Source organism: Sebastes umbrosus, chromosome 8 (assembly GCF_015220745.1).
Source record: "Sebastes umbrosus isolate fSebUmb1 chromosome 8, fSebUmb1.pri, whole genome shotgun sequence".
Lineage (NCBI taxonomy): Eukaryota > Metazoa > Chordata > Actinopteri > Perciformes > Sebastidae > Sebastes > Sebastes umbrosus.
In genome coordinates this window covers 19,731,479-19,745,506 of record NC_051276.1, presented here as the reverse complement: position 1 = coordinate 19,745,506, position 14,028 = coordinate 19,731,479, and the positions used below count along the sequence as shown (strand labels likewise).

General features: G+C 39.9%; 2 protein-coding genes across 3 annotated transcripts in view; one reads left to right on the top strand and one right to left on the bottom strand.

Annotated features, from left to right (window-relative positions):
- Positions 1-135: 135 nt before the first annotated feature.
- Positions 136-4,566, bottom strand: lysmd3 (LysM, putative peptidoglycan-binding, domain containing 3). The gene is made up of 3 exons (XM_037778553.1): positions 4,412-4,566; positions 2,261-2,537; positions 136-904 (listed from the first exon to the last, which is right to left on the bottom strand). The coding sequence occupies exons 2-3, from the start codon at positions 2,525-2,527 to the stop codon at positions 209-211; spliced, it is 963 nt and encodes a 320-aa protein (XP_037634481.1). The 5' UTR covers positions 2,528-2,537; positions 4,412-4,566; the 3' UTR covers positions 136-208.
- A 3,341-nt stretch (positions 4,567-7,907) lies between these two features.
- Positions 7,908-14,028, top strand: part of adgrv1 (adhesion G protein-coupled receptor V1) — a 116,692-nt gene continuing 110,571 nt past the window's right edge. For both annotated transcript variants that reach the window (XM_037778492.1, XM_037778490.1), the window contains exon 1: positions 7,908-8,353. The gene's annotated coding sequence lies outside the window, so the exon portion shown is untranslated. The remainder of the gene's footprint in view (positions 8,354-14,028) is intronic.

Below are 14,028 nucleotides of genomic sequence, written 5' to 3'. Positions count from 1 at the left end.
AACTGTAAATGGACACAAGGAATGACTGTGGCCTGACCCTTATTCCTAGTCTCTGTAAAAATGACTGTTCCCATTATAAAGTGACTGTCAGACAAATTGCATTGATGTATAAAGGCTATAAAAACTACTCAACAATGGGAACATCCACCCAGTTTTATTAGGTCTCTTGAGTTTGCAACAAATTTGTAGGTAAAGTTTTAATCCCTTGTTATGTTTTCTCGTGCCCTCCGTGTTCACTGTCTCCTGCTTTGTCCGCAACGGGTTCCTGTGGATTTCCATTAACCCCATCTCCAACATGGTGTCCAGGTCGAGCCCCTGGGTGGTTGTCTTCTCCAAAATGAAGGTCTAAATTATTGCCATGGAGATGTTCGTGAGAACTGTCGCCATGATGGCTGACATCAGATTTCATGAGAACCTCGTAGTACAGCAGATAAAACACAGGTGTGACGATGCCAACAAACAGCATAATGGCCACAGCCGTCCACCATCTCATGCCCCAGTCTGCCCCATAATAAGGGTCCTTTCTCTGTACTGGTTTATACTCCACGTCTCCGAGCAGCGGCTGCTGTTGCTGTAGCGTTAAGGAGGACACAACCTCGTTCAGGCTGCTCCGAGACGGACCTGTGGATTTCACCAGCCGCTCGATGTCCTTGTCCTTCTCCAGGAGGAATCCCTCCACGCTGTCGGTGGAAGAGGACGAGTCTGTGGAGGACTCGGTGGGAAGGGAGGTAACCGCTGAGATCTGGGGGAAGCGCCTGGCACCTGAGGGGGAGGCAGATTTGAGAGGTCCGGTGCTGTGAGTCTCGGTGAGGACACTGAAGCGCCTCACGGGAATCTTGACTGACCGCAGGGCAAAGAAGTCCTGCTCTGTCAAGAAGTTGTTGGCACGCTTTATATCAGCCACCTAGGAAACACACAGAAGAAAGATTACGATGCTGCTCACAGACACAAATTATTATGTTAAATTTACTGTGGTCTGAATATTCTGGATTCAGACTGTAACAGTCATAAACTAAATCATTGTAATTAGTACAGATGTGTCATTTATACATATATTATCGCCACTCAAAGGCAACTGAAACAAGTCGTGAGCACAAAATTGACACATTAACATCTTTTAAGTTGATATGACGAACTTTTAAGCAAACAGTTGCTTATTTACACATCCAGCAGTTACGGAGCAACATTATCGATCATTCGGAGTCGTGTTTGTGGCCACCTGAAAAAATCTATGTCCGATATTCAGTCACCTTGTAGCTCTGTTTTGATGTCTACCAACTCCTGAAGGGAAATCTGTCTCTTTAGCTGCTTAAATGCTCCACTATGTTCATCATCTAGTCGCTAACTGCGTCTGCCGTTTGGTGCTGAGCGAGTAGTGTACAAGTTTTTAAATCAATTTTGCTGAAAACAGCTGTCTGCTGAGGCTAAAATCAACGCTATGAGCGCTGTAGGAGTGAACCAAAACAGCAAAGTGGTGAGCCTGGCAGGTTAACAATGAGCCATAAAGCTCTGTGAAGTCGAGGAGAGCTGCGTTTCCTTTCACATTGTCATTATAAAAATATAGCCGCTTTAAATATGCAACATTTTGTGATGCAAAAATTAACCATTCTCCTTTTTTGTTACTAAAGGGTAGTTCAGTCTTACTAAGACATGGGATGGCATGGAGGAATATGAATGGAAACATGATGTTTCTAAGTATTGGATAGTACTTTGCTGATGTAAGGAAAATGTGGATTAATTGTGAGACTGTGGCCAAAACTGAAAATTAACAATGAGATATATTTAATTGTTAAGAACTCTTTTTGTACATTTTCTACTTAAAATCATAAAATACAGTAACAATGGTACAAAGAAGACCTCTATCAATGTTCAATCTCGATCTAGATATTTATAATAATAGATTGTACATTGATTACAATACATTGTTTGACTGTTGGTAAAATAGATAGAAGTAGCGAACTTGAAGACATCAGTTGTTACTCTGGTAACTAGTGTCGAGCATGTCATTAATGTTGGACATGTCATTAATTCTACAGACTAACCGGTTACTTCATTCATCTAAAAGTAATGGCAATAATTGTTTAGTTGCAGCCCTAATTGCATAAAGGGATAAGAATGGTTGTGTATATGTGTTATGTAAGAAGAAAGAAGGCAGTCTACTTAAACATGAAAATGAAGGGGAGTTGAATGGGTACTCCACAAAAAGATGAAGAAAGACAAGACAGACAGAGAGACACACACAGGTTTGAGCAAAACGTACTGAGCAATGGTACTGCAGGGAAATGCTGTTCAGGGTGTCACCCTCCTGGATATCTCTGGTCAGGTAGATAATATCGTCCATCCTCTCTCTGGAGGTGCTCCTCCACAGCCGCTCTCTGCCACGTGGCCGCAGCTCATAGCTCTCACCATCCTCTTCTGACAGGTCATTCTCTGAGCCGTTGTTTCCAAACAGATAGGCATGACCACCGTTGGTAGGCTGCACCATGGTGGCGGACTGGAACCCATAGTGCTGGCTTATACTGGACATTTTTTCTTCACTGTATTGGGAAGAGCAGAGACAGGCTTATATACCAAATACCAGAAAGGTATGCTTGCTTACCCTGATGGAAACGTGTTTGAACCAATAAAGTGCTTCACTGAGTCACACCAAATGCTCATTTAACTGTGGTTGTATATGCGGGTACTGCGGGTGTATATCTTAAAATAAGAGAGGGCTATGCTGTAAAATATGGTGCATGGAAACGAGCACACTTGTGCTACTAACAACTTGACAGATGGGGGCATCAAAACTTTGGCCATACATGCAGGTAGGTGACTATGCCGTCATTGTTTTCACCAGTTTAAACTGCTCGGGGGATTACAGTGGGATTACTATCCCTCTGTACTATTACAATTGTCAATAACATGACACCATTCAAGACCATGGCAGCATTTCTTTCTCTGAAATCTAAAATTAACAGGTGTAGATAGCAGTGAAGTTCCCTTACACTAATCAGACTAAATAACACACTAAAGTCCATCTCTCCGACAGTACTGAGCATTCAGGTTACAGTTAAACTAGATAAGACTGGGACAGTTTGATAACTGACTGTTGAATCCTTGAGATGTCAATGTCCTCTTGTTTTTGCAACCTTTCTGCTTCGTCAAGCATTGCAGCTATGTGATACCTTGTCTGATAACGTTACCTAGCTATGCCCATATCACATTTTTAAGTGTCATATCGCATTTGTGATGTAACTTCTAGGAACAAGGCAGACTTCCTTCTAGATTACCATACTTTAAAACCTGAAGTAACTGTAATAGTGGCTAAATTAGTATCTAGCAATCTAAGGTATTGACTATTTGCAACACACACAATCATTTTCTTTTATCAAGCACACAGAGGTGTGATCAACAAACTAAGTGTGCAGTAGTTTGTGTGGCTAAAATTCCACTTTAGCAACTATTTTAACTAGAAATTGGCTATGAAACAACATAGCTAATGCTACACCTCAGTCTCTCTCTCACCCACACAAAAGTCAATTACTACATAACTTTAAAAAACATGTTTAAAGTACTTCTTACTTGTCTTCTCTTTTTAAAAAAGGGAAACTGGAAGTCATAATCTTCGTTCTATGGACATTTTGCAATTTGTTGTTCCCAAAGTATGGACTGAATTGGGAAAGAAAGCTTTTAGGTTTTCAGCACCTACTGCTTGGAATAATGTACAATCTGATCTTCAACTATCAAAACTTAAGTTACCTTGAATGAGTTTAAAGCTCTGGTGAAATCGCTGCAGTCCAGGTTGTCTGTGTGCAAGGGTTTTTTATGAGCAAAGTTTTAATGTTTGTTTATTTATGTGTTGTCTGTTACTTTCACTTTAACTGTCTTGCTATCTTGGCCAGGTCTCCCTTGGAAAAGATCTCTAGAGACTAGTTAAATAAAGGTTAATTAAAAAAATAAATAAAAAAAGACTTCCTTGTAGATTACCATACTTTAAACCTGAGGTAACTGTGGCTAAAATTAGCAGCTAGCAATCTAAAGGCATTGACTAGTTGCACACATACAATCATGTTCTTTTATCAAACACACACAGGTGTGATCAACAAACTGAAGTTGCTGTGGCTCAAATTCCACCTTAGCAACTATTTTAACTAGAAATTGGCTATGAAACAACATAGCTAATGCTACACCTCAGTCTCTCTCACAACACACACAAGTCAAGTAGATAGATAACATAACTTTAGAGACATGTTTAAACCACCAAACCAATGGCTTAACTACACTGTAAGGTCGGTCTTGTACTGATTAGAGTGAGATGTGAGACAGGCTAGGCTAATGCTAACTAGCGTCCACCTATGTTATGTGACTAGTAACGTTTCTGTTCAGTTGATGAATGATATATCTGGAGGAAGTCGTCAACAACATTTACCTGAAAACGTGAACACCGATCAATCAGTCGACCTGGATGATATCCATACTTCCACGAGGATTATCTTCGGGTCTTACCTCTAACGTTTACCTGCTAGCTACTGTGTTGAATTGCAACAAGCTCACGCCACGTCAACAGAATGTTTACGTAATGACGTCACCGCGGACGCCTCTCTCTTACAAAGTTCTCACTTTTCATCGCGAGATGGCGCTAACGGTCAAGGTACTAGCTCCTCTCCAGTGACTCCCTGTGGATTTGTTATTGTTGTAGGTCTATGGTACGACTGTACGATGGAGTATAAGGGCCACATTGAGGGAAAAAAATAAATCTGAGATTTCGAGAATAAAGTCGTAAAATTACGAGAATAAAGTCATAATATTATGAGAATAAAGTCATAGGTTTATGAGAGAAAAAGTCGTAGTATTATGAGAATAAAGTCAATATTATAAAGTAGTAATTTTACGAGTAATTTTCTTTTTTTCTCGTAAAGTTATGACTTTATTCTCGTAATATTAAAAAAAAAAAAATTATCGTAAAGTTATGACTATTCTCGTAATATTAAAAAAAAATTATCGTAAAGTTATGACTTTATTCTTGTAATATTAAAAAAAAAATTATCGTAAAGTTATGACTATTCTCGTAATATTAAAAAAAAATTATCGTAAAGTTATGACTTTATTCTCGTAATATTAAAAAAAAAATTATCGTAAATTTATGACTATTCTCGTAATATTAAAAAAAAATCGTAAAGTTATGACTTTATTCTCGTAATATTACATTTCCGTGCTGTGCTCAATACTGCATCTATTGTAGTCTAAATACTGTGTGTAATCTGGCTGCTTACATGATGCATAAAGTAATAATCCTGTTCACATCTCAGCATTGATTTGTACTTGAGTAAATGTACTTAGTTACATTCCACCACTGGTGATAGTTATGAAGCTGTGACACACAGTAGACTGTTCAGATATAATCTGTGTGTCAGCTTATTTGATGTTCTACAGTTATATTAGCTAAATTATTTTTTTGCCCCAAAGCTGTAAAGTATGTAAAATTTGTATTTATCTTTTAATGTCAATAAAATTGTGTTTTTCTCATAATTGAAGTGCAATTTTTCATAGAACAGAATAGCACACTCATGATTACTGTACTAAAGTGTGTTGAGTGTAACAATGTATACAAATGATTATCATTAGTGCTAAAGATATACTGAAATACATTTAAGTGTACTTAAAGATTAAGATGCACTTCAATATACTTAAGTAGAACTTTTTTAACTGATCAGTACGTTTTATGAATACACTTTATTGTATTTCAGTTATATTTTAAGTAAACTTCGAAGTCACTCCAATTGTAATAAATTATATTTAAAGTGTATTATCCACACATTTTTAATTGAATTTAAAATGTATTTTTTTTAACTGTGTAAACAGGTATCTGAAAAGTGGATTAAAATATACTTTGAGTATAAAATAATTAATTTTTAAAAAGTGCATCATTAGTAAAAAAAAAATATGTACATAAGAACATTTAAGTGCATCATAATAGTGTGTCAAAATAGTACACTTAGTACATTTAATTATGTTTTAGTATATCTTAAGTAGCACTAATGAGTTATGTTATGAAGCTGTGACACACAGGAGACTGTTCAAATATAATCTGTGTATCAGATTATTTGATTTGAGACAAAAAACCCCTTCCCCCCAAAAAATCGCTCTGAACCCCTGAATGTCGCCTGGAGTCCACCTGCCAGTGGAGCCTAGTGCTCCATGCACACGTCCATGCCTGGCAGCTGGACTCTGAAACATGGCTGTGGCCTGAAGCCTACGTGCCAGTGGAGCACTAGCTCCATGCACACGTCCATGCCTGGCAGTTTCGCCACGGATCAAAACCTACCCCGCAGGTAGAGGAGATGCCCGTGGCGAGGTGTAGCCTAGGCTGACAACCAAGTCTCTGGCGTCTGACAGAATCAGAGCGCTCCAAGGTCTCCTAAATGGGAGACCGGAGCTTAGAGGACGGAGAGAAACGGGTCCTATAAGTAAACTCGGTTTTGGTTACACATGACGTCACATATGACGTAAAAAATAAGCCCCGCCCAATAACCTCCTCTGTGACGTCAAACATGACATCACGGAACATAAGAATCGCCAAAGAATGTGACGTCACCTCACAGATAGTCAGCACTTAATGAAACAGTTTAATGAGCCAAGACTTCAGGAGAAAACTCTTCTTGTCATACTATGTCATTATTGTCAGCTATGGGGGGAAATGTTGATTTACCAGAAGATAAAGGAAGAAATAAATCATATGTTTTCAGTTCTACTCAAGTTAAATGCAAAATAAATGCAGTATTGTCTTTGGTATTGTTTCTCTTTATCCAATTCAATCTGTTGGCCAACAGACATGATATTTTCAGTTGGTTTTATTGTAGCATATATGCTATATTATATTTGTTTACAATGTGATTTGTATAAATAGCTACACATAAACGTTTTAATTAAACAAATATAGCCTATAGTACCAACTGTGGAAATGTATTTAGCCTAATGAAATGCATACAAAAATACATTTGAAGTAAGAACAAAGCTAATTCACTGATTTTCCAATCATGTACAATGTACAAGCCTCACATGTGTAAATCAGGTCCCAGAATTAAAAAAATACTGCATGAAACTGTTACTGATGATACTTTAGACAGTTGATCAGCAGTAAAGTGCTGTTTTTTAAGAATGAATTATAGTTCAGTTAAAAAAACGACCTATGAGCGTAATTTAACAGGTTTTCATTTGTATTAACAGTAAAGCACTGTTTTTAGCAATAACAGGTTAATACTGTTGAAATCCTGCTGTAAATTAACAGCAATTGTTTACAGTGCATGTTCTAGTAGAAACACAAAATACAAGTATGAACCTGAAAATGAGCACAATATTGGACCTTTAAGTTACTTGTGAAGAAGTACAAATTTGCAGAGTTTATGTGGAGAGGTGAGGACAGCTGTATGCCTATTCGGCCCTCAGGGTGATGTCACAAATAAACAATATTTAGACCCTTGACACAAATTTAAATGTAAACATTATAAATGTGTCCCAGTTTATTCCTGGTTGCAGTGTAATGTGAATGTCATCAGCTGACAGGAAGTACACATGGACCCAAGCTGTTGCCTAGCAACGCAATTCTGTTGCAATTCCGTCAAAATGTGCTAAAACGGAGCGTTTCAGTCAGAGGGGTAAATACAGGCATATTCAGACAGACAGTATGAAGAAAATAAAGTTTTTTTTTAACATTACAGCATGTAAACATGTTCTAGAAGAAACACAAAATACAAGTATGAACCTGAAAATGAGCACAATATGGGACCTTTAAGTTACTTGTGAAGAAGTACAAATGTGCAGAGTCTATGCCTATTCTGGCCTCAGGGTGGAGCTGTCCACCACCACACTGAGAGCAGCCTCAGAGAGACAAATGGGGATTAAAACATCTTGTCTCATTAGGCAGCGACCTGGTAGACGAGCCGGAGTCCCTGAGTAGCTGCAAACTAATCTTTCTGTCGGAACAGTGAGTCGTGTGTGTACAGTAGCAGTAACTCTCACATGGCTGCAGCAGGAGGACTGAGGAGCTGTGTGTAGTGTAGTAGAGAGAGAGAGAGGAGAAGGTCCTGAACAAGAAACCGCTCCGTCTCTGCTATTTCAGTCCCGTTAGATGACATATACGCGCTTCATCATCCCATGTTGTTCACCGGGATAACCAAAAGCTGCAGCAGAAGGAATCGAGTTCAGTATAGGTAAACAATACAACATGATGCAGTTATTGGCTGCTGCTGTTTGAGAAGAAGAAGAAGAAGAAGCTGAAGAAGACTCTTGAGAGGACTCATCGATGTTATCCTCAACAATAAATACAATATAGTCATTTATCTTGGGACAGAGAGGACAAGCAAGGTGTCAGGTGAGTTTTGAATCAACATGTTTTTGTTTGTCATTTGTGAGTGTGTAGGGATGTGTGACGACCTGCAAAACTTTGCTGTGTAATTTCATAGAAATACTTTGGATGCAAGATGATATCGCTTTGTGACACATGGCTATAGGACAATGCAAACGTCTCTGCTTTATTTTTTCAGTTAAGTGAGTCAGTCATGATTGGGGACTCCCAATGGCGTTTATAGCCAGCTGGTAGATTAATAGTCCTTAGAATAAAGGAAACAAATGAGTAGCGATACTCCTCATCAATTATGCCAGACAGCTCAAAGCAGACATATTGTATAACACCATAAAAAAACGATTAAAAGTGGTTGGCCACTGCTAATTTCTTTTTTGCATTATGCCAAAAAAATCCCCCCCTTTGGAGCAGCTAATAAAATTGAAAAGCCTAAATATTGATTCAGCGCAATCAGTAAATGAATGAGCCGGGTATAGCCCATTGAGGAGGGAGACAAACGCTTCCATGGTTACATCCAGGATCTCCAGTGTGATTACTGCGCTTTGTGTGTGGGGTTTTCTCTCTCTCACCACTGAAATAAAACAACAATTCAAGGGGGGAACTGCCACACATGGTGAGCTGGAGACCCCCTCTCATAAAGGCTCTGTTGACTAATCTATAGGCTTATACTCTGGCCATAAGTAATCTTGGAACACTTTAAAGTTGTGCACATGTGCTGTTACTGTTAAATCATTATGCTGCTGTGCTTCTTTGTATATTTTTTTTTGTGCATGTTTACACCAGTTGATGGGGTGGGGTTTTTTTCAGTCCCTTGAATAATTGAATATGTCCACCTTATCTGTAATTGATTTGACATGATGTCATCTCGGTGCGTCCCTTGCAAATCTCTTTTGTTGCCTCCTCCTGTAGTGCCTCAGCAGAGTTAAATCCTTTTTCTCACTGGGTGAGGAAGGGAGGGAGCTGCTTCTGTATCCATTCAGCACTTACACCTGCTCTTCCTCAGCGCCAGCCTCCACTGTTAACTGTTTCTGGATTGTATCTTTGTATAAAAAGGGGTGACATTATTGGATCTGTTGAGCAGTCATCCCCCCTTTGTTTGAGAAAAACTTGCCATGAAATTTTCATATTTTCTTTTCTCAAACCTACAATCTATACTTCCATCATCCCACAGTGGATCACAGGGGGTCACAGTGGATTTTTTTTGTGTAGATTTAGATCCTCTATAAGATCCACACTTGCTCAGAGCTCAGGTCCTTTGTTTGTCAGTGTTTATGTCATCGCCTGGCAGGGGTCAGCCCCCAGTCGCCTGTGTGAGGGGTCCTGAATGTGATTCACTGGGCGGAAACTGTTTTACTGCCTGCCTCTCTCTCCTTCTGTCTCACCCTCTCTAATGGCTGCACGGTACAAAAGGGGGACAGTGCCATAAACAGAGGCTGTTCATTGATGAAAGGTGCTGAAGTGTTGCACATTGCAGACAGGATGAGATTGATGTTTGCTGGGGATGAGAGGGGCTTGCGTTCCCAGTGTGTGGGGATAGAGGGAAATAGTAGATGAAGGCACAGCTCTAAATACACTTAACCGCCCTGCAACAGGCTGTGCCCGCCTCCGCTGATCGGTGCACCATGGATCACTGTTGGGGGCAAATGGATGTCTTTATCTGTTGAATGAAGGACATTTATAAAGTTCAATTGAAACGTTGTGGCTTTATAGATACTCTATATATACAGATATTCATGATCCTTTTTGTGATTTACTGTAGTTCCATATAACTTCCAAGACATAGCCTATATCTGCGCTAGTTATATTGAAACACAAGCTATTTGGTTGCATTCGGAAATGTTTTCTGCAGCTTATCCTCTTTAATAATCACATGAAAACTCATGCCTGTGGAGAACAATGTTCATTTATATAGCATGTGTTATTACAAGTAAATGCAATGCAAAAGGTTGTACTTGTCTTCTCCTCAGTGAGTGTTCTGCATTTACATTTTTCATGATGTGAGATGAGAAAAACCAGCAGACCTTCAAGGCTACACCTCTTATTAGTTATGGTCTGGTTTTCATTTCCACACCTTGAGAGGATAAAATGTTACACCTACGTTCCCACTTCTCCCTCAGATTACCATTTCCCTCAGAAGCCGTAGAACAATTCACAATCCTTTGGTGCAAGACAGATGTCTGCCTCTTTTACAATATGCTGGGAGCTGACCGGGCTCGCTGAATGGTTATTTGAGTTTATGAACCATAGGTGTCAACATTTTTTGAAACACCAAACCAAAGTTTGGAGCAGTAGAGCACAGATCAGCCATTACATTAGGACAGCATGGGCACCCTGACTGGTCTGCAGCTACGCAGCCCCATACGCAACAAACTGTGACGCACTGTGTGTTCTGACACCTTTCTATCGGAACCAGCATTAACTCTTTCAGCAATTTGAGCCACAATAGCTCTTCTACTGGATCGGACAACACGGGCCAGCCTTTGCTCTCCACGTGCATCAATGAGCCTTGGGTCTGACCCTGTCGCTGGTTCACCGGTTTTCCTTCCTTGGACCACTTTTGGCAGGTCCTGACCATTGCAGACCGGGAACATCCCACAAGAGCAGCAGTTTTGGAGATGCTCAGTTGTCTAGCCATCACAATTTGGCCCTTTTCAAAGTCGCTCACATCCTTACGTTTGCCCATTTTTTCTGCTTCCAACACAAAGTTCAAAGTTCAAAATGTTCACTTGCTGTCTAATATACCCCACCCACTACCAGGTGCCATTGTAACGAGATAATCAATGTTATTCACTCCACCTGTTAGTGGTCTTAATTTTATGGCTGATCAGTGTATATGTTAAATGATAACCTTTATTTGTCATATACATACAGGTACATTCTGTACATGAAATTTGACCTCTGCATTTAACCCATCCTAAGTATTTAAGGAGCAGTGGGCTGTTGTAAGCGTCCGGTGGTTTAGCCCCCCTTTTTAAATTAGAATAAAATTAAATGAAATAATACAATACAGTTACTTATATATAAATTAGAATAAAATTAAAGAGATCATACCCCATACTTTTCAATATATTTATATTAAAATGAGCTCAAAAGAAACATCCATGATGCGAACTATGGACATGCACACGCAGTCAAGAGTTTTTGGTGCTTTTTGGATTTAAACTCCCCATCGATAAATAAGACAGGAGCTATGCAAGTTCATATTGTACACGTCTGCCAACATGTCTGGAAAACCTAGATACAATTGATGTTAGATTTAGGGAGTGGACAAATTGAAGTTGTAAATAAGTCTTTAATACTTTGTTTTCAAAAATCATTTGACAGTTCATGCTTACGCTCAGGAGACAGTATCATGTTTTAGTAGTTGTTGTCCTTGGAGCAGAGGGACAGGAAAGTGGTGGGCCGTCAGCGATGGCCAACAATCCTGAGGTCACTTTAGTGGGCCTGACCAACCGCATATTGTTCCCGGTGAGATGATGCTAGTACGGTCGCTGCATCAAACCCTCAGCTACAACCTTGCTGTTAACTCTCATAATTGTACTCTCACACATATACACACAGTACACATGCACGCACACTTATTGTTATGTCTTGCGCTCTGTTGGGGCGATGAGGTTCCCTCCCACAGCTGTTCAGCATCTCCATTCGAGTATTAAACTTGACCTCTGACCTCGGTGGCCTCAGATAGGTCAGACTTTCCTACCATGTGCTGAGTGTAATGCATGACGAGTTCCTCTATTAGGTTTAACAATAATACAAATATATTTGAATGATTCCATACTACCTCTCCATGTGTTCACCACATTATATGGTAATTGCATTCAGTTAAAGCTAGCGTAGGTGATGTATTTTAGAAACATTTTTGTTATATTTATTGAATTTCTCTTTACAATTAATAAATCAAATGCTAGCTACTTTAATTGGAAAAGAGTTGGCCACACTGGGCTGGGTTTTTCAGTTGAAAATGTTTAAAAATCTAGCTTACTCTTGCTGGTTTCTCCAATGTTACCTACCCAAGCTTTAAAGTAAAACAAGCTATGTTTCATTTCAACTTGCAAACTTCATGGAAAATCAGCACAGGAAGCACACAGCACAACATCCTTTTCTCAAATGTCAAAACATAGTGAGAAGTAAAAGAACATTTAGGAAGGCTGTTTCCTCTGGTTCACATTAGCTTGGCTAAACTCTGTAGTCTGTACAAATTAAATTAAGTCTCACGGACTGTTGAAAGCAGGAATTCTCTTTTTTCTTTTTTTGATCATTGAATGACTTATTATCCCGACGCAATAAACCTGCATCCGCAGTCTCATTTGATAAATGAATACACTCTTTGGTTGCTCTTCACTGATCCCATTGTTTAAACGCGCAGACCCCCACATGGGTCCCTCTGTACGGCCATAAATCCCCATGATCCCCCTCGCCTAGACGTTTTTTTGGGGGAGCCACGTGGAACACATCCCATGGTGGCCCCTGCTTCCTGTCCTAATTTAGACAGGTCAGGTTGAGTGGGTCACACTTCGTGTTCAGCTGTAAGGACATCATGGCTATCCATCCTTAAACCCTTCCTTCTTTGTTAGCACCAGTGCCTCTCACCAGGGTCTTTGTGTATGTGTGTGTGTGTGTGTGTGAGAAAGAGAGAGAAGGGTCGGGGTGCCTATTTAAAACATAAACCTGTTGATGTAGGTCACCGACTCTTAGATCAATCTTCCGAAACCCTTAGTTCTCTCCATTACCCTTCAACCTTATTTATCCGCCATCCCCCAATGTGTGTGTATGACTCATTCTGAATTATTTCATCCACACACACACTCATCCCCACCCCCCCATCTGCCCCGTCCTTTACACCAGCCCCTCTTTCTTTCTTCTCCTGTCTTTCTCTGTTTATCTCTCACTTCCCTCATTGTACTGTAGTTGGTCATGGCAGAGGAATTCCTCGAGTAGGTGGGGGTAGTTGATCCCAGCATGGCTGAGAGGTGGTGGGGTGTGTTTATTGTTGTGAAAAGATGTATATATCCACTTTCTCTGGATGCCTTTCATTATAGATTATAGCTTTGTGAGCAAAACAACTCACGAGATCAGGATCACTTGATGATAAATAGAAAACACACCCTGCATTTTTGTGTCTTTCATTGTGTGATCTGTGAAGCACTGCAGAGTCATTCAATGCAAGATTAGATACCTTTGAAATTGATAGGTGTGTTTAAAGTAAGTGTATGACAGGACCCGCAAACAGATGTATGTTTTGTTCACTACATTTATAATGTGTACGTGCACCCTCTCACATTCATATCTGCATAACAAACAGTTCTGTGAATGAATCTGTGGGACAGACGACAAGCTTGATTACCAGCTAGATGAAAGTGATGTGCAACACAACTGTTCTTTCTTATTTTTCTGTATGATAATCAGAGTCTGTTGACCACACTTGTTCAGGGATTTGCCTCCTCCTCAACCCTGCCATCTGGCCCTTAGTTTTTCAGTGCTGCAAAGGCCTGAAAGAGGGGCTCTCCCACACCTACTGTACCGAGGATGTGTGTGCCGTGCGTGTCCTTGTTTAGGAGTGATAGAGTAGAGCCGAGAGAAAAGGAGGCAGTCTGAATAGGATGGTTTGGATTCTGCTGGAGAGGAGGCAAGCATGCCAAAAAGTGGGAGAAACAAAAGAATAGAGTCCTGTGGCAATTTTA

Bases quoted from the DNA above. Each gene is read 5' to 3' on its own strand.
- lysmd3 (XM_037778553.1), bottom strand. From the start codon at position 2,527: ATGTCCAGTATAAGCCAGCACTATGGGTTCCAGTCCGCCACCATGGTG. The intron at 905-2,260 runs GTACGTTTTGCT...TGTGTTTCCTAG, and splicing joins CCCTGCAGTACCATTGCTCA to GTGGCTGATATAAAGCGTGC.